This window comes from Monomorium pharaonis, chromosome 11 (genome assembly GCF_013373865.1).
Source record: "Monomorium pharaonis isolate MP-MQ-018 chromosome 11, ASM1337386v2, whole genome shotgun sequence".
In the NCBI taxonomy this organism is placed as follows: domain Eukaryota; kingdom Metazoa; phylum Arthropoda; class Insecta; order Hymenoptera; family Formicidae; genus Monomorium; species Monomorium pharaonis.
Window position 1 is genome coordinate 11,499,743 of NC_050477.1, and position 24,993 is coordinate 11,524,735.

Here is a 24,993-nt window from a genome sequence, read left to right on the forward strand (position 1 = left end):
CTTTACTTTGCGTCACTTCTATTATTGCCCTGTTTTAATTCCGCGAACTATATAATTAATTATTTCTCTACCATAATGCGCAACGGCCAAAGTTCGCTAATTAACGTCGTAATGTAATTAACAACGACACGTTAATATTAATAACAGAGCCGATGATAAACGTGGGTCGAAGGATAATCGATATCGTCATAAAGATGCGGAAGATTTAACTCGGACTTTGCGAAATGCTATTTTACTGTACGTAATGTGATGTGTGGCGAACTATATAAAAGCTTATACCTGTCATGGGGTTTTTCTCAGCCTCGTCGAGTGCTAGAAATGTTGAAAATCTGTAAAAATACACAATCGACTCCTCCGCAACTGCAAATACCGGGGATAATAGAACGAGCTACGATCGGAACTCGGAAAGAAAGTCAAATAATCCAGAAGAAACGATTGAATAACCGGAAAGAGACGGTGAATAGATGTGAAAAATGAGTGAAATTTGTTGTCGGCCACGTGTGTGCGCTCGCGCGCCGCGAATGATTTTCAGATACACGTCGCCGAGAAAATATGAGAAAGTGGAGGGCAAGATATCAGAAAACCCCCGCGGAATTGCAATTTTACGCGGAAGACTGCCTCGAGGGGTCGTTTCTTGCGACCCTACGGGACGGAGAACTTCAAAAATAGATTCAACAGGACGATCGGTGTTCGTTCCTCTGGAACGAACCTTTCTGTCCGCACCGTTAAAAAATACAAGAGATCCTCGTCGACGGAGAGCGCTTCGACACCAACTGCGCCAGGGATGTGGGTTAATTAGATTTGAAAAAAAATTCTGCTTCGCTATATTTCCTGCAAAATTGAATTTCTAATCTTTGGAACTGCAGGAATGACGCCATCGCGATTACCCCCGGCTTCTAATCCCTTAGCAATTAACTAACGTTACATATCTGGGTTCTCTTTCTTCGAATAAAAATGTGATTGGTTAGAATGTGTCAGTAAATTCGGGATTTATGCAGTTTAATAGCATTTAAAACTTAAGAAAAGTGTATGTAGTATTAAAATATCGTATTTCTTATTGCCAAAGAAGCTAGGCATGAAAAAAAGATAAAATTTAATTTGTAAACGGTTTTACAATGTTTCTATTTTCGTTTTATCGATAGATTCTCTTTTCCATTTTTATTTTCCGTTTTTACAAGGAATTTTCCAGTAAAATTTGTCACAAAAATTTTTAATGAGACCTCTAAAAGACAAAATACTTCGATACCGCACTTAAAAATAGAGAGAGAGAGAGAGAGAGAGAGATCGATTTTCTGGCGTGAGTTTACGGGTCGGTATTCCCTTGAGTTAAAATTTCGTTGAAATGCCAAAATTGCGCGGTGCAATTTACGCATGATCGCCACGGCGCGCGCGGCAATCGTAGCTGTGGCAGGCCGCGGCAAATTTGCCCGTTAATTGATTCTCCAGGAGAGAAGCCCCGTAACAACCGCGGTCGCTCCTTCTCTCTCTCTCTCTCTCTCTCTCTCTCTCTCTCTCTCTCTCTCTCTCTCTCTCTCTCTCTCTCTCATGGGAAACCGAAACGCTACAGGCATTGCGACAGCAATCGTGATATCGCAACGGCAAAGTGGCGTAAATGCGATGCGTTCGATGCATTCGCGACGCCCTAATCCGACGGCTGCCATGTCATGTCGACACGGCTGTGTGTGGGAATGCACGCGACGCGCGATGACAATCGAACTGGGGTTGCTCTGCGGGATAGGGCGCCTCGAAAGGGCTGCCGCACCGCACGCCCCACCGCACGTTATGCACGTCTCGCAATGCGCGCTGCATTGCGAGGTATTGCGGCGTCCCATCTCGCCCCATTTTCCCTCCGCGGTTCCCATCTCGCGGTTCTTATCGTCGATTCGCGCCGCTCTAACCGCGCCGATAACTGCCGCCCCGTAACACCGCCCCCTGAGCGTCCCCCGAGAGCTTTCGCCGGGAAATTAAATCCATTCCCGCGAATATATCGCGGGAGAGTTAAATTCAGGCGGCCGATCCACGGGGAAACCGACGCTGTGGGAGGTCAAGCGTGACTCGAATGCTTTTCATTGCGAGAGTTTTTTTTCGTCGCGCACTACCGAAACGTCAAACGCGCGTTTGACACGTATAAATATTTCTCTGGCCACGTCCGAACATTGGCGTGTTTACGGGAGAGAGATCGTATATTATACGACCGCGTGCGCGCCTCGTTTTATTGTCCGGCATAACGTTCCGCTGAATAGCACACTCTTTACTCTACAGAAACGTAAAATCCACCGCGCCACTTCATTAGCCGTAATTGTCGGGGCATTATTCGGAATTGTTTATCAAACTGTGCATAAGACTTTTACTGCGGATGTACGGAGAAGTTTTACCACACTGAGAAAAGTGATCCGTTCAAAAAGTAACAAACGGATATATTATCGATCTCTTTAATCGGGAAAAACTGATAAAGGTTAACATGACCGATTAAAAGTATTCGATTAGAAAGTTCCGATCGGATATTTTCTAATTGGAACTTTCTGTTCGAATGTTTTTGATCGGTCATTTAAGCTTTTATCCCTTTATCGTTTTTTTTCCGATTAAAGAGATCGGTAATGTAAGTTGTTACTTTTTATGCATTTTAAATTCGCAAGTGCGATTAAGTCGTTTATACGACGACGACGACGCAGCGCGCAAATTAATTTTCGCAGAATGCCCTAATTAATTTTCGAAAATTCTATTCGCTCAACATTCGCGCGTGATCGTCGGGCTGCGACATTAAGCTTGCTAAGTATTGACAATCCGTGCCGATGTATATCGGAGCTTATCAATAGCGCTTCACGGCACTCTTGAATGAATCCATCGCCAACTACGAAGATTAATGGGCAGTGGGCATCGGAGTGGTACGCACCGGTTATCCGATACATAACGATGCCATCAAGTACTTCATTCGATCGATCGATTATATTTGTGTTCGATCAGCCTTTAAATTAATTCCGCATGCACCTGCCGAATGTATTTCAAACTAATATAAACTGAATATAGCTTCGGAATTTTACTGTTTATATTTAAACAGTAACTTCTAGTTAAGGATGTGTTAGTTACTTTAAATTAAATTGAAATGGGAAATATGTAAATATTTGTACTTTGAATAAATTTTATATACACATATGAAAGTTGGGTGAATATTATATTTTTAATAAAACATTTTTTTAGTTTGTTTACTTTGCTTGTTATTAAATTAAAAACTTTAAAAAATAATGTCTGATAATAATCTCGATTTTTTAAATGTAAATACTTTTTTTGTATATGTTTAAGATAATTTATGTGAAAAGCTTCATTTTGAATTTGATCTTAGTTATTCTGTATTACAATAAAACAAGTGCAATAAATTCTTTAAATAAAGATATAATTACATATCCATTTTAAATTTAAATTTTCTTTATTTAAACTTTTTCCACATAATGTATTTTAAGGTTATAAAAATTTAATTATAAAAATAATTATAAAAATCTTTATTAACTAATTAAAGGTAAAACAATTTTAATTTTTAAGTTACTTTTTTAAAAAATTGGCTTTATATAATTTGTGGCCCGTAGATATTAAATATTTTTTTAAATAAAATAACTTTAAAAATTAAATTTTATGACATTATATAAATATGTTCTTTTTCTGTGTTACACAAAAGATATGATAAACAATTAAACATAATATTTTATTACAAACAATGCAAAACTTTTTGTTATATGTAAAATATTATTAACAAATTTACTATTTTAAGTTGAATTTATTGTTTCTGTGAATTTAAAAATCATGATATATAAAAATCCGCGAAAGAAAATTAATATAACAAATATAGCAAATTTTGCATGTAATTTTGAATATAATGAATTGCAATAAATTTTACGCTATATTGAATCCGTTGTTTTAAAATTTGAAATTCTAACATCAAATTTGTATTCAGTGACCTCGAAAACTCTCATACATAAATTATCATCTAAATCCAAACATGGAAATAGTTTGCCCATTTCTGACCATTTTGCATTTTAAGGTTCTACAAAAAGTTAACACCATTATTAGAAAACATTTTGTACTTATAACTTGTTAAATTTTTTATGTTGAATTTTTAAACTGAATGTTATTCAATATAGTATGAGTATATTATTGTAATATTTTGTGTTAAATTGATAGTCAACATTTCTTGAAGTAATATAATTTATGGATAACAAATAACCTAAAAATTATAGTTTTGAAATGTAAATTCTCAAATAAACAAATAAAATGTACGTATCGACATAGTACAACTAATTTTATTGAAAAATATGTTTCTACAATTTATTTTTAATTATGTTAAAGTATTACATTTTTGTGTTAATCCTTACATAATATTTGTTTTACTATCCAATATATTTATATCTTTTAATTTAGTATTAAAATTTAAATAAACCGTTAAGACACATGCGATATTAAATAACATTAATTTTCCAACTGTATAAAATTTAGTTTAATATTTATATACAATATTATTGTTTTAATTTACAAATTGTAATTTAAAATTAACTCTTTAAAATCCAGGAGTTGAAGGTATCAGCATTATTTCTCGTGGGACGCTGTGTAAAGCGTAATTTTTTTGAATACTCATTTGCGAGTGAAAGATTAACGCAAGTATTTATAAGTTCATAATAATTATCGAAATAAGAAGTCCTTGGGAATTTAATGAAACCGTAGCAATTGATGGGGTCCTTACTTTAATTTTTGACATGGGTATTGCGGTCAAAGTGGAGTAAATAAAGGCAATGATCAAGATAGGAAAGAAAATAAGACGCTAGGGAAATCACGTATTCTCCTCGTTCAGAGGACAGAGCGTCCTGGATCCGAGAAGTACTGAATTTTGCATTGGTCTGACTGCTGATGCTATGACTACACGGATGCTGCATGCACACGCGCGGAACAGGGTTACTGGGCAAAAGGTGCTAGGGTAGGTAGGCTGATGAAAGAGGGTCAGGAGAACACGAAGACGAGAGAGAGGGAAAGAGAAAGAGAGAGAGAGAGAGGAGAGGAGAGAGAGAGAGAGAGAGGAGAGAGAGAGAGAGAGAGAGAGAGAGAGAGAGAGAGAGAGAGAGAGAGAGAGAGAGAGAACTGCATTCGAGAGTGGTGTGGTCTGATCCCGCCTGTTGCTGAGTTATACATAACATATATAGACGTTCGAGCACGAGAACATGATATATATGCCTGCTTTTTCCTCTTTTATGCCTCCCTCCCTCTCCCTCTCTTTCTCTCTCTTTTTCTCTCTCTTTCTCTCTTCCTTTCTGTGACACGTAGATATGCAGGTGAGTTCCAACCGCCATTGCTCGTGACACCCCACGGCCTTATTTTCACTCTCGTTCTGCTTCCCCTTCGGCCGCCGCGCGGCTTTGGGCTCGACGTTGCTGGTACCGCGGCAACCGGCATAGTATCAGAAGGGATGAATCGATTCTGTTTCTAGCTAAAAATAAGCTCCTCGTGGGAACGCCGAGAAGCTTCCGCGCCGCTTATCTCTTATCTTCTCTCCTCTCCCCGTTTCCCTTCTCTTTATCCCTCCCCCTCCCTCCCTTAATTACGTTTTTGCGAGGTCTACCTGAAACTCTTGAAATTCAATTTACGCGCATTTTCTTGTGACATTTAGCATAATGGCGCTCCGCAACGTGTGTGCGATTAACACGTCCCGGCATGTCGTTAATTTATCCGTCAGATCCATTTTTAATATTTTATTAATAGCTTGTTTCTTGCGACTAACGATTTTATGTGCATTTTAATTTCAATAATACAATAATTTTAATCTTTCTTAACATTTACTTAATTTTGTTTATACAATCACTTAACTTTTATGCAAAACACACATCTGTCTAATTGTTAGAATTTTTGTCAATTCAATAATACATTACGTATTTAATTTCTTTAAATTATTTTATTGTTTCCGTAATAATAATTTCATTGCAATGATTGAGATTATCCCCCTTAGATTGCCCCGGAGCGGCAATAAATGCTTCGCTCACGCTACGTTTTACTCTCACGTCTTTCCATCGTCATATCAACAGCCGGATCACAGGCTACATCCGGCTTTTCCCGGGGGACACTAATTTCTATCCGTCGCGGAAATGCATCGCGTGTAACGGTGGAAGTGCATCGTTCGAAGTGGTCGGCGGCAGGGTCGGGGGGGTTGTACAATGCGGCAAGGGTAGATCGAACTGTCCGCCGAGAGCGCAAACGCCTGTCGATCGGACGACTTCAAGCGGGAATATCTCAACGGCGATGATGCAGTTAAGATTAACAGGTCTTGTGGGGCGACCTCGGCGGGGCGAGAGGGCGAGGCCGAGGGCAACGCGAGATGTAGGTCGTAGGTGAACGTCGTCGCATCGGAACGAAATGAGAATCACGAGAATTCGAACAATGTTCCCAGCCGCGAGTCGTCTGAGGATTTCGTGGAACTGTCCTTCCTCACGTGCACGTGAAGTTTCGCCCGTTATCGATATCCCATTACTAGAGGATATTCCTGTCTCGGTATTACGATATATTAAAGCTTTGGCTTCGCGCCACGCGCCAATAACTTCCTGTTAACCGATTCTTTGGCATGAAAACGCCACTCCACACACTGTTAAATTTGTAATGTTGAATTATTCTCAATTCGTGGTGTTTTTTAACGTTTTTGTAGGTCGCTTTTGCTCCTATTTCACATGAAGTCGATTTAATTACAATAATGTATAATATCTGGGTTGAATAAGGTACATTTAATTGATTTTTTTATGCAGTTTTTGAAAAATAAATTAAATTGACTTTATTCAATTCGGGTGTCTTAAGCACACACACAACAAACAGAAAAATTATTATATTTGATTCAAATTGATTTGAAATTAATCCCCGTAATAGATCTATTAAATTTAATTATTTCTTTTAACTGTACGTTTGGCATTGAGATAAATTTCGATGCACATTAGTAGTTAAAAGTAACGAAATGTTATTTAACTGATTTAACTTTGACCCTTTAATGTTTAACAGCGTAATGGCTCTTTTTTTATTTTGTAATTATCAGTTGCTCATTATTTTGATTTGTATTTATTTTATTGAAGGGACGTTTTTTCCTTTTAAGTCGAATTTCCGTGTTGAGTATACAGTGACACAGTTCCACCTTAGCCGTAGCCTTGGCAGAACCTTACCATTGTTTTACCATTGTCGGTTTGAAGAAGATTAGTAGATATTTCTTTATCTACGGAAGAGATATTTTGCAAGAGAGTCATCTTCTTTTTTAAAATAAAATAATGTGTTGTTCATATCTCGATCGCGTTTAAATGTGGCACGGAATGACGTCAAATGCATAAGAAAGAAAGAAAAAAAGACAAAATGCCACGTCACCGAGCAACTGAACCGGAAATTTTACGATAAACGTACCTTTAATTAAGGTATCTTAGAAATTAATTAATGATATCTGATAAAAGATGTGCATTACTGCTTTTTCATACATGTCAATGGAGGCTTTTGATTGCGATCGTTAAATAAAACTGGCGCAGTCCAATCAATTTGAGATCTATCATGTCGTGTAACGTGACATATCTTATTTTGTTATCTCGATTTCGGTCTCACTCAAAACGCTATGTTATAATGTATGCTACGTGCAACATCATAATTATGTGTAACAACGTATTTTGATAAAAGGTCAAATTACTTATTAGTTTAATATTTTAATTAGGATACGCATAGCTACGTTTGCAATAACATTTGCATCTGTAACATGTACAATATCTCCTCTTCTCTCGCTTTAATTATATTAATTATACATAACAATACTAAGTGTAATATTATTATTAGTACTTTATGAATACGTGAATCCAATCGCATTTCAGTTGTAGTATACGCACATGTATAACAGATTCAGGTGCACATATATGTATACATATATACAATGCACTATTCAATTTGTGCACAATTTATGTTTTATAATGTATAAAAATATAATTTGCATTAAAATAAAAAGATTCTTCTAAACAGTATTTAATTAAATACAAAATTTGGCAAAGACGCAAATGTTAAAAAAAATTTTACTTAAGATAAAAGTTTCTTTTTAACGTTTCATCTAATAACAAATTTAATTAAATGCATTAGTACACATTGATTATTTATACAACATATTTTTTAATATTTTTTTCTATATTTTATATGCAGAGGTTAACATAAAATATTTACAGTCTACAAATGAAATTAAATATTTAATATCTACGGAGGAAATACGTTTTGATATTTCTTTATGTAAACACACACAGTTGTACATTTCTTAGAGAGGTTTTTTTCAAAAGATAATTTTGCTTGCGTTATCTCGTACGAATGCGCATAATTAATTACGCAAATCTCACGCTCGGACATACTAGAAAAGAAATGTCTATTAACGTCAAAGTACATTTGCGGCTAGCTCATATCATTTAATTACTTAACGTCGCGAATTGTCGCGTAACTATTTAATTCGTTATTATTACGGCATCATATTTTTTTATTTAATTCTTTGTGATAGTAACTCTTTCACTTTACGCTGAAAACGCATTTTGCTAATTTTCTTCGCGCAAACACACACACACACACATATATTCAAACGCTAACTCGATCAGAGTCGCATATACGATATTATTTTTATTATGTGTACGTTAATACTTGTTATATACGTGCGTTATTCGATAACACGCGGTCGTCCTCGCAAAATTGAAATTTCAATTTGCATTATGTTTAATTCGAATAAATTGCAAACATGAAGCGCTGCGAGCTAATAATCAATCGCGCGCGGTCATTGCGCGCGTTACTTACCGCCTGTATAGGTATATTGCGCCCCGGATGAGACAGGACGAGGTAACTTTGTGGCCCAGAGCGAATTATTTTCCCCCTTTTTTCCCTCTTGTCAAACATTTACCCTTGGCATTCATCTCAATTTCCTTACGACCAGGGAATCGTGCGCTTTGAGCGCCGAGCTTTGTGTGCAATTTACCTTTGTTACGTGCGGAATAGCGTGTTTCAAAAAGTTGATTAGATGTCCACAAGGATATATTACTCTCTCCCGTTCCTTTTCCCCGACCGGTCCTTATTTTGCATTAACCGACGAACTCATGGCTCTTTTATTATGCCGGAAACGTGCCGTTATCGCTCCGGATCCTATCGATCGGAATTGTTCCAGTGTCGTCCGATAACCAGAATTTTTAACTTCTCTGCTCTTCCTTCCTTTTCCCTATTCCCCTTTCTCGCTCTCTTTCTCTCTCTCTCTCTCTCCCTCTCTTCTCTCTTCTCTCTTCCTTGCAGGAAACGTCTGTCGAATCTCTAACTGACTGATCGAGGTGAAATGTATCGGAAAACAGTGTTGTTCGAATTGCAGCGCACCTGCCTCGCACACGTTCTGCAACTGACGAACAACGGGGATATATCCGTGGCGATATCACGTCTGACGCGAGTGATTTTATTGAAGTCTCATCACGCGTGCGAGAATCTATAACAATCCCCCCGCGAACGTGCCGCGAATTGTGCCTTACGACCCACCGGAAACCCCCGCTGCGCGCGATAGCGATCGCGACGTTACCGTGAGAAAGTTGGGCTCCGTGACGAATTATGTAACTTATTATTAATCAGTTTTATTTTAATTCCGCGCGTACGGAAAGTAGTTCGGATTAAAGTGGGGAGGGGGGAGAAGGTTGGATAACTTTCATCCCGCCGTGAAATAACGTCGCAGGGTAAACGTAGCGACGGGATGAAAAAACTCTGCTTTTTGCGAGTTTTTATTAAATGTAATAGAGATCTTCGCTCGCGCTCGCGCACGCGCAACGGAGAATGAGGGATGCACAGTCGGTGAAAATTATAATGTGAACTCGGTTAATTATATATTTTTTAATTTGCAGCGCAGAGCATTTATCGACGGCTGACCGCTTCTACCTTCGACATGTTAACTTTTATATTCTGTACTTAACGAGATATATATTTTTAAAGGTGTCTCTTCGCGCATCATCTTTTATCTTATATATCTTTGAAATGTTCATCTTTTATTCGCGTCCTTTCGATCGTCCTTTCATTCGTCTGCGAAGAAAAGGGAAACAAGAGCGAGAAAGAGAGAAAGGGAAAGAGAGAGAGAGAGAGAGAGAGAGATTTCATTTTTATTATTTTAAACTTGTTTTAAGTTTCTCACACGTGCATGTAATATAAAAATTGCATTCTGAGGCCCGTCATGCGACCCTCGAATGACAGTAACCGTTAAAAAATTCAAGAGCACAAGTGTAAACTTTTCAGCAGGGATTCACACTTGACGTAATATTGATTTCATATGTTGCACGGCGGAAAAAAAAGGTTTCTCTGTTTGCTCACGATAACGGAAACGTAACAATGGACAAATATCTGTAGCACATTTCAAAAATTGAATTCACCGAAATTAGTTTTTAGTTTTCAACTCGTGGGTTACCGCAGTATCCTTAGATCGAGCCAAAAGTGGGTCAAATGTGTAACTCTAGTACATACTTTCATCGGGCTGCCACTTTATAAATGAAATGTTACAATTTTTATCAAAAAGGATATGTTTGTCTTTAAAAATGCAAATGCATGTAGGTAGTATACTGGGAAATAAAAATAAACCGTTTTCTTTTATATTTTAATAGCAATAATTTAAATATTGCTCTAGTCTGATTAAACACGTTTGTGCACAGTCTCTTTCTCTCATTGTCAGTCTCAGACATTATGCTGATAAAACAATTTAGTCTTGTATGAAAAAGTCCTATATACATTGGCATGTGAATTGTATAAATCCTTGCATTTCACGAGTGTTTTATCAAGTGGGGAGAATTTGGCCTTTCACATGTTGATCATTTGAATCCACGATGATTTGAACGAGGCTCGTTAACCAATTACAGCTTCGATAACCAAGTACAGGTACCTATACGTTTTGCGTATTTTGAAAACCGGCAAGCTGCAGTTAATAAGCGAAAAGGCTCGAACTTGATAACGCAAAATGCATCATTATCTCTTTGAACTTTCGATCGGCATTCGGAGTGCAAATGCCTGCTTATTAAAGCCACATTAAATCATGAATTGACATTACGATTGGCGCGGTCTTTTTCATCAAACAACGAATGGCACATAGTTAGTGTGCTGCAACGCGGACCTTTGCCACCGTCATCGTGGCTCTGTGAGAGCGGCAGATTTACGATTTGCCGTAACGCGCGAGTGCAAGGTTGTATATAATTCTGGATTAAACCGACAGCTCGACCTTGACATAAACGGAATTCATCCTCCGCTTCGATGTTAGCTGCGTATTCTGATAGTGCGCTCGTTATACCATTGCGATTACAGCACTTTTGAATATTTTAACATGCAAAGTATCTAAACGAGATATGTAACCAGGATTGGAAAAGTTACTTTTAAAGAGTAACTTTTCCAATTCTGATCACACATTTCGTTTAGATAATTTATCTTTTGAAAAGTAACTCACTACCGACTTAAAAAGTCATGATACTTTTTTTGTTACTCCTTTAATGCTAAAACAAGATAAAATTAAACAAAAAAGTTTATTTCTTATGCTTTTGTTAGAACATTAATGAAAATGGTATTATTTGGTATCTTCAATTCATAAGAGAATACAAAAAGTTTAAAGAGAAATATTTAGAAATGCTTATACTACAAATACAGCATTTTGATTTTTATTAAATTTATAAATACAGCGTAATATATAAACTTTCTAGATTTTTAATCTAATGTTAAAAAATTTGAACATAACAATTCTAAACTTAAAATTGTTCTTAAAGTATCTCCGCTAATGCAATATTTTAATATCTTAAAAGTATACTGAAGATAGTATCTCTTAAACATAACAACGAACTATGAATACATATTGAAGATTAAATACACACGTGCACAGTTAAAATAGATTCAAAATATAACAAATAGCAATAAAATTAATTGTTAAATTTGCCATCATTAAAATGAATGAAAAAATGTGACTATGTTACCATTAGGATAAAAAAATAAGCAGAAATGCGGTAATACCAGCCCCTTACTAAAAAAGTTATTGTAAGGATAATTGCGTTATTTTCTAATCCTAAATCTAAATAACGAAATAAAAATCCCTATTTGGATTATCATTAAGATAAGGGAGGACGTGTAAAAGACGCGGTTGTGTTAAATAGAGTTAGCCAGTCGCTGTTCACCGTGCAAGCAGAGCGAGGTGGAATATGCACCGTCTAATCTAAATGCAAGTTGACACGAGTCTCGCTCCTTGATAAGAGAGGTAGTAGCAGCGGCTGAGAGGATTCCGTGCCGTTCCTCGGATGTTGTTATCGGGGCGAGACGCTCTCTGTACTGCGAGCTCGCTGGAAACTGTCCTCTATATAGTAACTGCGAGTGTGTGGCCAGTAGTAAACCGTACCCGGCGATTACCTGTTGTGTGATGGATGCCAGCTTAGTGTCGACTCACCGCGCGTAACCGACCTAATTCAGACTTTCCGCGTGTCTCTTTTAGTGTTGGACGCGGAGACGGAAAGGATAACTCGAAAATTTGCCAGAAATAAGTTTGACATACTTCGTTAACCTTAATAAAACAAATCTTTATACAAAGTATAAAAATATTGTTGAAAGAATGACACTCACTTTCTTTTTAATATTTGCAAAATTTCTGGAACATCTGTGATAGTTAAGTTAAAGAATGAAATGCGTAAAACAAACAAAACTCAAATTATATATTTCGTTTTTTTTAAATTATATATAGTTATTTTTATTACGACTGATGAGGATTTTGTAAAGTCGAAACGTTCCGAAAAGTTGTTTAATATTATGTAGTACATTACTTTTTATTTGTGTTTATACTTATATTTTTAAATTATGTTAGTCATTAAATTATAATGTATTAGGATAACTGTTCTTGGCTCGATGTATTGACCTGTATTCTCATTTATTGAAATGCATAAAATTCAAATAGAACTCTTAAAATTCTCTGATTGAAATGATTTTACAACGTCGAGATTAATACCTGGAGCAATTATGCTTTCGTACAGAGCTTGAACTTTCGTCAACTCCACGTATATATACACATGGAATGCTTAAATGAAACAGCGTCAAAGTCTGCTGACGTGTCATGACTAAGAAGTCAAAAGCCGTAATTATTGCGTTGCAACGGCATAACTCGAATAAGTTTCGTTTCAATGTGCACGCTCTCAGTTGGCACGAAACGACGAAATGAATTTCTCTCATTTCATAGTTTCGAGAACAAAGAGCAAAGTCAAGTACATGTGGGAACCGTAATACATTTACTCTGACTTTCCGCGTTATTTTCATGTCCTCAAGAGACCTGATTTTTCAGACATTTCTCTCTCAAAGAACAGGGAAGGAGTTCTCATATCGTCGTTAAATCATCGTGTTTCTAAGAGATCCGGAAAAAGAAAGTCTCCTAAGCGAAAAGTCACATTGATCGATTACAATGTTCTTCTCACGTGGTAAAAGAAAATGCATCACACAATGATCTTTCGTCGTCCGGCTTATTACAATTTTCATTGTCGTTATATTTATAAAATAGACAATCCATGAGCAATGTTATGCTTGAATAATTTAACATTACCTAGATAAAGTAAATTACATGTAAATGTATTTCATATAAGATAATTTAATTTTTAACATTATTTTAGTACTAAGATCTTGTTATATTAAACTTTCTCAATTTAAATTATATTATAAATTATATTATAAATAAATTGCAATTTTACTCAATTACTGTTTTAAAGATAATTTAATTTTAAATTTAGATAATATTAAAATAATATCGCTTTTGAGCAATTAAAAATATAAAAAACAATATATTTACATTTTTATTTATTAACAAGACTTAAAAAAATATATAAAAAGAATATAACTTACATTATAACGATTGACAAAGTTTTTCGTAAGTTTTTCAAATAAAGTTTTTGAAACACTTGTAGTTTTGAAGCAATTTCATGTTGCGCTATTATTTTCTGATCTGTACAATTTGTTGTTATCATTTCAAACAATTTTCCTGTTAAAATAAATATCTTGGATATTGAAGCTAAGAATAATACTTTATACTTATTCGCGTTCACATTAATTTAGATGACTGCAAAAAGATAGTTTTTTTTTAAGTGTAGATAAAGATAATATACATTTACATAATAATCTATTATAAAATTAAAATAATTATTTTTTATTTAGATATTTATCTAGATATTTTTGTACAGATATTGACAAACATATTCATAAGTTTGTATAATATAGTAAATAAAATATAAACAAATTAAAAATAACAAGCATTATAAAGAAGAAATGAATAAAATATACAGTATATTATTTTTAAAAAATTATATATATGTGTGTGTGTGTGTGTGTGTGTGTGTGTGTGTGTGTGTGTGTGTGTGTGTATAACGTGTATGTATGCTTATATAAAACATATATACATTTTAAAATATTTATTTTACAGTTTTTAAATTTTTTATTGGAATATATATTACTTATTACATTTTTGCGCAAGGATGTAAAATTTAGAAATATATAGTAATCTATATGAATAAAAATGTAAATATTTGTTCCTCATCTAAGATCTCCGTAAGTTTTTCACCGATTGCTTTAAAATTTTGACACAACGTTGCATTCGTAACCGGGAGTGTTCTTATGGGGTCTGATTTTGGAAATACCGTGTGTTTCAAAAATGATGGCCATAATTTAATTTTAAACAATACTATATGTTAGGCAGACAGTACACCGTACTTCCCTAAATAGATGAATTATCTTTTAAATTTTAGCAATATTAATAATATATGTTAGGTAGATAGTACACCGTACTTTCCTAACTAGAAGAATGTTTCTATTGCGTTTAAATTAAAGTAATAAGAAAAATCAAGATGGCTATTATTTTATTGAAAAAAAGGGTAAAAAAAAGGAACTTATTTAAAACAGTCTTTTGAATGGATTTCTAAATCTATGGCAGCTTTTAGAAAAAAATAACGAAATATTGATTTATAAAATTAATTAATAATAAATTAAATACATACACTCTAATTTAAAATGCTTAATTTAAAAAAATGGGTATTTTAAAAAGAATTTGGTTTTTTTAATTGAAAGTTTTAATAAAATAAGATTTATATTACATACACCCGGAGAGACCGGGAGAGACGGAAAGAGACGCGGAGAGACGGAGAGAGACCGGGAGAGACGGGGAGAGACGGGGAGAAACCAGTAGAGACCGAGAGAGACGGGGAGAGACCGGGAGAGACTGGGAGTGACGGGGAGAGACGGAAAGAGACCGGGAGAGACGGGGAGAGACCGGGAGAGACCGGGAGAGACCGGGAGAGACCGGGAGAGACGGGGAGAGACCGGGAAAGATTGTGAGAGACGGGGAGAGACGGGGAGAGACGGGGAGAGACCGGGAGAGACAGAGAGAGACCGAGAGAGACCGGGAGAGACGGGGAGAGACGGGTAGAGACGGGTAGAGACCGGGAGAGACTGGGAGAGACGGGTAGAGATCGGGAAAGACCGGAAGAGGCGAAGAATGTTTCTATTGTGTTTAAATTAAGGTAATAAGAAAAATAAGGATAGCTGTTATTTTATTGAAAAAAAAGGAACTTATTTAAAACATTTTTTTGAATGGATTTCTAAATCCATGGCAGCTTTTAGAAAAAAATAACGAAATATTGATTTATAATAATAAATTAAATACATACACTTTAATTCAAAATGCTTAATTTAAAAAAATGACTATTTTAAAAAGAATTCGGTTTTTTTTAATTGAAAATTATTTCAAAGTTTTAATAAAATAAGATTTATATTACATTATAATAAAAATACAAAATAATAAATAGAAACAAATTAATTGAATACAGTGCTAAAGGCAATAAATAAATGAAGTAAGTTAGAAGTACGTGAATAAATGAATATTAGATTTATTAAATATAGATAAATGTTTATTCAAAAATAAAATGAAAAGAGCAACAGTAAAGCAAGGCTCTTGAAAGTTAAACAACGAAAGCAAAGAAAATTTGAAAAAAACGTAGCATAAGAATAGAGAGCCACAGCAACGCGTGGCAGGGCATAGCTAGTAATAATAATAAATAATTATAATTATATAATAAATTAACGTAATTTTAAAACGTTAAATTTTAATTGACGTAATAGAAATAAAAATGTTAGAAAGTATTAATTATCATATTTATGCAATAATGGAAATATACAATTCTTTCTTTGCATTAATTGAAGTAAAAAGCTTCAGATCCTAATCTTAAAAAAATCATGGCTTTTTCGCACAATAGTGTAATAATTATAATACATTTTTTTAAGATGAAGTATTTAATTTTTTTTATATATTTTACGATTTAGAAGATTTATGCATGTTGCAAAGTATAGACATATACAAAAAATCTTGCGCGCGGTTTGCTCGTTGCGTAGTGCCTGCAATGCAGACTCATACATTACGATGAAAATCTACAGGGACGTGTAACCGTAGCTGTAAAAGTGTAAAAACAATGTTACGCCCAGAATGCGAGCAATGCGAAAGCACTATCGCGATATGAGGAAAATGCAGTCGGAAATCTAAGAATAAAACGAGTATTTCTTTACTTCTTTCTTTCTTTCACTTTTTTTTTCTCCTTATGTTCATATAAGGAGCAATCTAATTCAAATTTAATGCAGAAAGTTGCGTTGAATTTAAATTACGAATACAGAGAGAAACGGAAACGTTCGCGCAAAATTAAATCTCTTATGCAGATTCTTTTTCGAGTGTAAAATACATTTTTTCACATCCGGAATAAATTTTTGATTGGACATGAAAATTTTCGTCACTTCTGGAACGTTTTCGTCACACACGGAATAAGTTTTCGATCGGCCATAAAAATAATCAATATGCAATATGTATAACCATTGTATATAACTATTGCATTTTCGTCTTTATATTTGTTCATATAATATCACTGAAGTAATCGGTGAAATATCTATCGCGTATTGATTTACATAGTGCCAAGCAAACTAGGGATATAACTGCCATATGACATACATATAACACCCATTACCTATAATATTTACTTGTACGTTATATAGCAATTATATCTGTGTTTGCTGTGTGGAAGGTTCGAGACCTCCGTCTCGAGTATTAAAAAAAATAGGAGAAGAAGTGATTCCCGGTCGACCAGACAGTCCTGTGGTCAACAGTGATCTGCCTTTGTTACGAAAAAGCCATTGGATCAGGAATAACGGCAGAGAGGAAAGAATCGCTCTTAATTCATTTATTTTTCACGGGAGAGGGGACTGATAAGGTACATATTCCCCGTCTCGAATAATGGATTATCTGAATGACTGATATCTTTAGACATCGAAAATCGATAGTGCTAACTAATGGCGTTTCCATAATTGAAACTGTACCGCCCGACTGTTCCGTGACCGACCGCGGATTCAAATTTCAAAGTAATATCATAGAAAGCACTTAGTCTCTCTCTCTCTCTCTCTCTCTCTCTCGTATTTGCCTTCTCGGCAATATGGGTCATGAATATTCACACGGATAGTCATTGTTATTATACTTGATTCCACTTACAATTGGCCCGCGCCTCGTGTCCCGCGTACGTAACGCGTGCACGTCCGACAATATGTATGTATGCGTATCATACATGCGAGGCTTTTGTCGCCGGGACTACAATGGGACGTTACATTTTGTCCGCATCGAGTTGTAACGTCCGAGGAACGTGTAGAGCCCGGTGCTGCGAGTTAACGAAGCTAAAGTAATATCGATATGCCTTAATTAGCCGCATCTCTCTCTCGCGCCCGGTCAAACGCATGCTCACACCAATTATGCCTGTAATGATCCCATAGAAAGCTAATGTAGCGCGAACGAAGTTAATTGGTATAACACATGTCGTCTACCGTATCGCTTAACGAATAATATTCTTCGTCACGCGATAGAGAGGATTTTATAATGTATTGCGTACGCGCGCGTACGTTGACCGCAAAATGAAGCGAATTAACGTGAAAACGTGAAACCACTGCCCATTTATTAGGCACTCAATTTATGTACAAATGTATATAGGTATATATACTGTAATAATATACTAATACTATTACTAATACTATTACTACTACTACTACTACTACTACTACTACTAATGGTAATAATAATAAATATACTAATACTTATAATAATATAATGCGTAATATATTAATATTGTTTCAAATCTTGAAAAATCCTCTTAATCGTTAATTATACAATTTTCTTCAAAATATTAAATAAATCGATAAAATGTAATTAATTAGTTTCTGAGTTTGTTCACGAGTTCCATGTCGTGGCTTCGGTCGCCGCAAATATTCGATCTGTGCAAATTATCGATACATGAGACGCGAGTAATCCGTGCGTCCGGGGAGCTCCGTCGGGCACTGCCGTATTTTAGTGCAATATAATTAATGCTTCTATTTTACATTGTCACCTCAGATTTTAATTAATTAACGTATCGGTGTGCAATGCGCGTTGTTAAGCCGCGTCCGAGGATTGAATGTAAGCCACGGGTGAAAATTAACTGACGCACTCCGCGCTGCGTGACAAACGCGCTGCTTCAATTTTAATTTACAATATCCGAGTATCAGAATTCATCTTCTAATTTATTTTGTGTAAAACATCAATTCGCTGCGAGCTGTTTCCATGTTGTCCCGAATACACAAAGGGGAAAGAATATATTTCCCTTTACTCTTTAGAAAACTTGGTAAAGGAAGGGAGAGCTGCAACCCTTTTTTTTACCAAGGTAACGCAATTTTGCGTAATTAAATGCACACCCATTTTATTTTCTAGCAAAGCTTGTCAGTTTCCTGCTTGGTAAATTCATACATCATAACGCACGCAACGGGTGGTAACTGCACTCTCACGTAATCACAGTTTTTCAGTTTAGTTAATTTGCTTAGAGAATACTGCGTATTAATTTTTTCCTGTTTCTGTCTCTCTCTCTCTCTCTCTCTCTCTCTCTCTCTCTCTCTCTCTCTCTCTCTCTCTCTCTCTCTCTCTCTCTCTCTCTCTTTCTTTCTCTCTCTCTCTTTCAACACTAGAAATATATAGCCATTATTGACTGCTTTTATTTTTTAAAATTAATGTTCTATTTCTTGTTCTCGAGGAATTTCAAGTCTTTTATTTTTTGTGAATTTCTTTTGTCCTGAAAGAATACTTCATTTTTCATTTATTTCTTTTATTTTTGTATTAATTTGTTTAACGAGCAAAAAATGTTGTAACTTTTAGTTAAAGGTCAAACGTTTGTATGAAATTTGAAAGAAATATCGTCCAGTTCGTTGAGACAATATGTTACATCACGCGTGATCGAACGTATGTATGTAATACCTATATCCCGTAGTTAAAAAGATGAAGGGGAATCTATCTAGTAACTCGTTTCTCAAAACGCTTGCGGCATACGATACGAGGATAGAAAGACATTTGCGCGGGAGTGCCAAACGCGCTTCATGAATAGGTAAAAATGGTCCGAGAATTTTCTTTGAAAATGTAAAGCGGGGTTTCCTTAGAAGAGAAAGACCTTCCCACCTTCGCGTGTTTCACCTTGTGGAATGTCGTCGCACACAGAACGCCGACGGGGAACTTCACTTTGGATGGAGAATGTTACGTTGCGCTGCTAAAGCGCAACGTACGATGCGTTCTACACGTAGGAAAATATCATTCACGTCGAGAAAAGCGATTACCCAATTTTTATTTTTCTTCTAAATAACGGTTATCTTCGCAAAGAATATTTTCTTGATCTCAAAATCTTAAAATACACCCATTATTTACTTAAAACACGTAATATTTCTAAACTTTTTGTGTACACGTACGATAAATATATATTTATAAATTAAGTAATTATTTATTTAAAATATGTTATATATAATATTCACAAATTTATTATAACTTTATTATCCTAATAATATAATGCTTTAATCAAGAAAATTAAGTTAAAATAAAAATTTAATTTGCTTATTTTATTTTGAGTTTTTTGATATAATTTTATAATATTCTAAAAAAAAATATTTCTTTTTTGAGTTGTATATGAGACTGTTTCTAAAATTTATGATAAATAAAAGAAAAGTGGATAAGATTTTTTAAATTTTTTTGACGTACAAATATTTATTTAGTTTTTTTATTTTCTAAAGTCTTGGTTATTATTTGTAAAAATTGAAAAGTGTTAAATAAATAAATTTAAATTTAAATAGGTTTGAATCTTTTAGAAATGTGTCAATTTTTTGCTCCTATATGGATTAATTTCAATAACTAAAATGACAAAAAGTCAAATGAAATTAAAATGTACTTTTTATGAATAAAAAGATTTATATTATATGGATCGTAAAAGCATTCTTCCATTATTTTATTAATATTTTAACGCAATAAAAGAAAAATATAAATATAAATAAAAAATAAATATAAATAAAAAGATATATACTATTAGGTATAAATAAAAAAGTAAACGAAAAGTAAATAAAAAAGTATTATTAATTATTATTTGTTAAGTATTATTTTTTTATGTATTTAGCAAATATAATTTATAATTTGCATATATGAATGCATCAACGCCCACGCATGGCATTCGTCATCTTACTCGCGGTTGTCGTGTTTATTTATTTTTTAAAATAAAAACACTACAATGGACGAAAAAATATTAGTACATTATTGTATACTTTTTTGGTTCATGTTATATTATACTGTGTTTTTAAAGAAATGAAAATTTTTATTATTATTGTATCATTTCTTATATACAAAAACCAAAATATTACATATAGATACATATAAAACAAAATTTCTTATTATCTTGTCTCGTATGTTGTCCACTTTTGTGAATTAAAATCAAATTATATAGAGACAAATAAAAGATTATATATATATATAATTATTTAAAATCTTTAATAAATTGAGCTCAGTTTATTATTTGTTATTAATTTAGTTTTATTTAGTAAAATTAACAATTCGTTATTTTATCTACTTTGTCATCCTACTTCCCTCCTTTCCTCTAGATTTCATTATCTGTTATTTGTTTACTAAAATTAACAATTCGTTATCTTACACACTTCGTCATCTTACTTTCACTTCCTTTCCTTTAAGGCAATCAAGAAAAATATTCTTTGTTAAAGATAAATGTCACTTACTGGAAGTAAATTGACTAATCGTTTTTTTTTACAATATAATTTTTCAGTGTGTACTCATTAAACGGTAGATAAACTGGTATTTTACAGTCAACTTTCACATTAGACTAACTAATTTCTCGTGTAAACTAATAAATTAACTAATTTCTTGTTTAAAAATAAAATAAGAGAGAAAAGTACATGCGAGAGTTTTGTTATTCGTATGTCTGTTAATACCTGGTTGTACGAAATAATCCGTCGGTTCCGGATTTGCATGATCAGCACAGGTACGTATTCTAAAACTGCCGTGCAAAATCACGCGGGACACGCGCTTATTTGCGTTGCTATATTTGTGCGATTTTGATTCGCGTCGAATTTGCAATCGCCATGTAGCAAAATGAATTCGCAAAGAGTTTGCATAGTTAATGTGCCTCCGTAAAAGCTATCGTGTGAATAAAATTGCCGGGATAAAACCGAGGTACAATGACGAGTCGGTCGCCGAGAACGGAGGTGGTTCTAAGCTTTTTGTATTATGCGGAAATTTATAAGGGAGGTGGAGGAGGGGGTAGTTTAATGAAATCCCCGAGAGGGCGAGTTTCCGGATTTGTCCAGATGCATGTAAAATAGCGAAAGAGCATGTACAAAATAAATCCGACCGGAGGCCGCGCGGAGGAGGAGAACGTGTAGAGAGATTCTCCATCGTTTGCCTCTCAACGGCTTTGAAACGCCATCGATTTGCTTGCGCACGGCATTTTTCATACGCGTGCACAATACGCAAATCGAATGCCGTGAAGGGATCGCGCTTTTTTTTTCCGATCGTTTCCCCAGTTGTAGTCGTCATTGCCGTGCGATCGAAGAGATAACTCAATTTTTTATTCCGTTCCTCTGTTGCAGCACTGTTTCGCGATATCGTACAGGAGGGAGAACCAACGGCAATACGAGCTAAAAGCACCCACAGAGACGGACTGCAAAACGTGGATCGATGCGATACGAGAAGCTAGGTAAATGACGGTGCTCGCGCCCAAATCGAAGATCTCGGGGCCGATTACGATGGCGCGCGGCAATAACGCCGCCGTCGCGCGTCGCTTGCGTTCACGGAGATTGCGCGTTAATCACATAAATCATCCACGATCGTCCAAATTGACGATAGAGATGGCGTTTAGCCAGGCGACACATTTGAAAATAATTCAAAGTTCTAATTATAGATTCGCCGCCGGTTTGTTTCCGAGAAGGCTTTCAGTCACTCTGGCTCGGATTAATTTCACTGGGCAACAAACTTTGACTCTTTCTTTTAAATAAAAAGAGCGTACAGTCATTTTGTATTTTAGTCCGTTCAATCAAAAGCCGTTATTTAAATTTTAATATTAACTCACAATTTTGAAAAAGATGGTATCACAAAAAACTATTTCGAGAGTTTTTGTTTAAAATACCATTTTATTTTGTTTCGGTTATAACTTTCTGTTTTTAAGCTATAGCAATTGGAAAACAACTTTTTTCATATACATTTTTTTATTATCTACTAATCTGTATTTTTTTAATAGAGTAGAAGTCAAATTTTTAATGGTAACATATGTCTGTTTACACATAAATGAAAAAGTTTAAAAATAAAACATTACAAATTTTTATGTTAAAATTTTTATTTTACCATGTATTTATATTTGTGATGATCGTGGTGTGAATTATAATTATACGTTTGTTTTCTACGCTTCAGATTCAAATACATCCAGAATTTATTAAATTTTTAATTGCTCACTTGCCTGTCAAAATATAGTAGTTCATCACTGAGAGTGCCTGTGTATGTCAAGATAGTCAGTAGTGATGGAATTGAGTATTTTATGAACCGCATTGAAAAAAATAAGTTAAATTATTAATATTAGTTAATTTGAAAAATTAATATAACAACAATCTGATAGTTGAATTAAGTATGAATAATTCATAATTTTCGTTAAAATCATTAGACAAATTTTATTGCATGCTAATTGAAAGTATACTAGAAAAAATCTGATTGGTAAAAAATTTGGTAGATTTGATCTGCTAAAACAAATCAAAATTTTTTCATGAATTATTAGGTTCCTAAATCAATTTTTGTACAGAACTAAAAACTACTGGCAAGATACATATTGTATTTGTTTTCATTTTTGAACTCAATTTTAGAGACTTACAAAAGAAATTATTACAATATCGGTGAAAAATTTCACAATGACAAATTTTTTATTCTGTTATATGTGATTATCTTCTTATGAGAAATAGAACGCGGTATCCAGAAGTGTATCAGAAATTTTGTAGATTCAATTGGAAGATATCAATTAAACCCATAAAATTAAATTTAAATGTTCTAATTGACCTGTTAAAATATTTGATTGTAATAATTAAGATGTTTATTTTTACCACAATTTGTTTATCTTAAAATATTTGGTTAATTTATGATTGTTTTTTCTATGTAGGTTTGAATTTGTTTGTTATTTAAAATTTTTTACGATTACTTTGAAAAAATAAAGTAGTATTTTCAGGTAGACTCAAACGCGAAATAATTTTTAGTTATTTTAGTTATTTTGGTACAAACTACTTTTTTATTGTTAACTATTATTTTATTCACGGACATCGACAAAAAATCCGATTATCGTCGGTTTCACTAAACAACAGAGCAATTGAATGAACATATCGAATCGATCTCTTTCTTGTTTTCTTTCTTTTAAGAAAATTAAATGTGACTTTGTCAATGAATATTATGTCAACGAATATTCGTTAAATGCTTTTTTAAAAAATTAAATCAATTATATATACCGAGTAAGGATATTCAATATTTGTTATGATATGTTTGAGCCAGCAAGCGCAGGCCAAAACATGATCCCCGTTAATAACGCATACAATACAAAAGCTTTATTTCGCCCAAATTATACAATTTAAATTATTTTACGGTATATCATTATCAACGGAAATAAACTTTTCATTAGTATGGTCTCGTCGAAGCCGCGGACGGGCGTTCCTTTATTCTTCGCGCGTTTAATAAGTCTCCCATTTTTAATAAAAGACCAGCGAAATAATCTCAGGCTTTACGATTGGAGACTCGCGCGCGTTCTCCTTTATGTAAACGAAAGGAGGAATGCGCGCGAAAGCTAACGGAATAATCCCGCAATGGACAACACGGGATGATTAACTTTGTTCCAACATTGCTTCGTTTTATCCACACTTTACTGTGGACTCTCGGTCTATTATTCAAGAGGCTCCCTTAATCTCGCTGATGTGCTGATAAATACGCTTACGGGCACCGCATTAACATCGAGCCATCTCAGCTACCACCTCTCTATTAATCCCGGGTACCATAATTTGTGCACATTAAGGCCGGAGTAATCTTCATCACCGGTATCAAACACGTCTTATGGCCCATGGGGCGAACTAGTCGTAACAGTCTGATTATTGGAGAAAACGAAGAGGGTTGCGCGATGTCAATATTACAAATGGTATTTCACTCATTAGTGCAGTTTGTTTTAAACGGTTATTTTATTCTTTTGAAAATAAAAACAATTTTCTAAGAAGGCTTTCATTTATCTACGTATTTCCTTTAAGCAAGCATATAAATTTAAATAGGTCAAACTAAAGACCAACAAGATATAATTGTGCGCATTTTTTATGATAAAATAAAAAAAGGTAAAAAAGTCATTTTATTATAAAAGTTATATTTTTCTCTATTTGACACTTAAATTTTATTGAAAGATAATTAAAAATTGTGTTGGCTGCTATTCAAGTTTTTCTAGATTTATTTTGGAAATGTTACATATTTATTACATATTTATTACATTATTTATACTTTTAATTGTTTGTACGTTACTAACATATTTTGTATGTAGATTATCGTAGTTTCACTTACAGAAAATCGTGATATTTTGACGTTAATGTTGATCT

At 34.3% G+C, this 24,993-nt stretch overlaps 1 protein-coding gene across 4 annotated transcripts in view; it reads left to right on the forward strand.

Annotated features, from left to right (window-relative positions):
• Positions 1-24,993, forward strand: part of LOC105837332 (ras-specific guanine nucleotide-releasing factor 2) — a 70,887-nt gene that overhangs the window by 21,070 nt on the left and 24,824 nt on the right. For all 4 annotated transcript variants that reach the window (XM_012682011.3, XM_036294142.1, XM_028191675.2 and 1 more), the window contains exon 5: positions 21,985-22,091. In XM_012682011.3, coding sequence (XP_012537465.2) covers positions 21,985-22,091 — 107 coding nt within the window. The remainder of the gene's footprint in view (positions 1-21,984; positions 22,092-24,993) is intronic.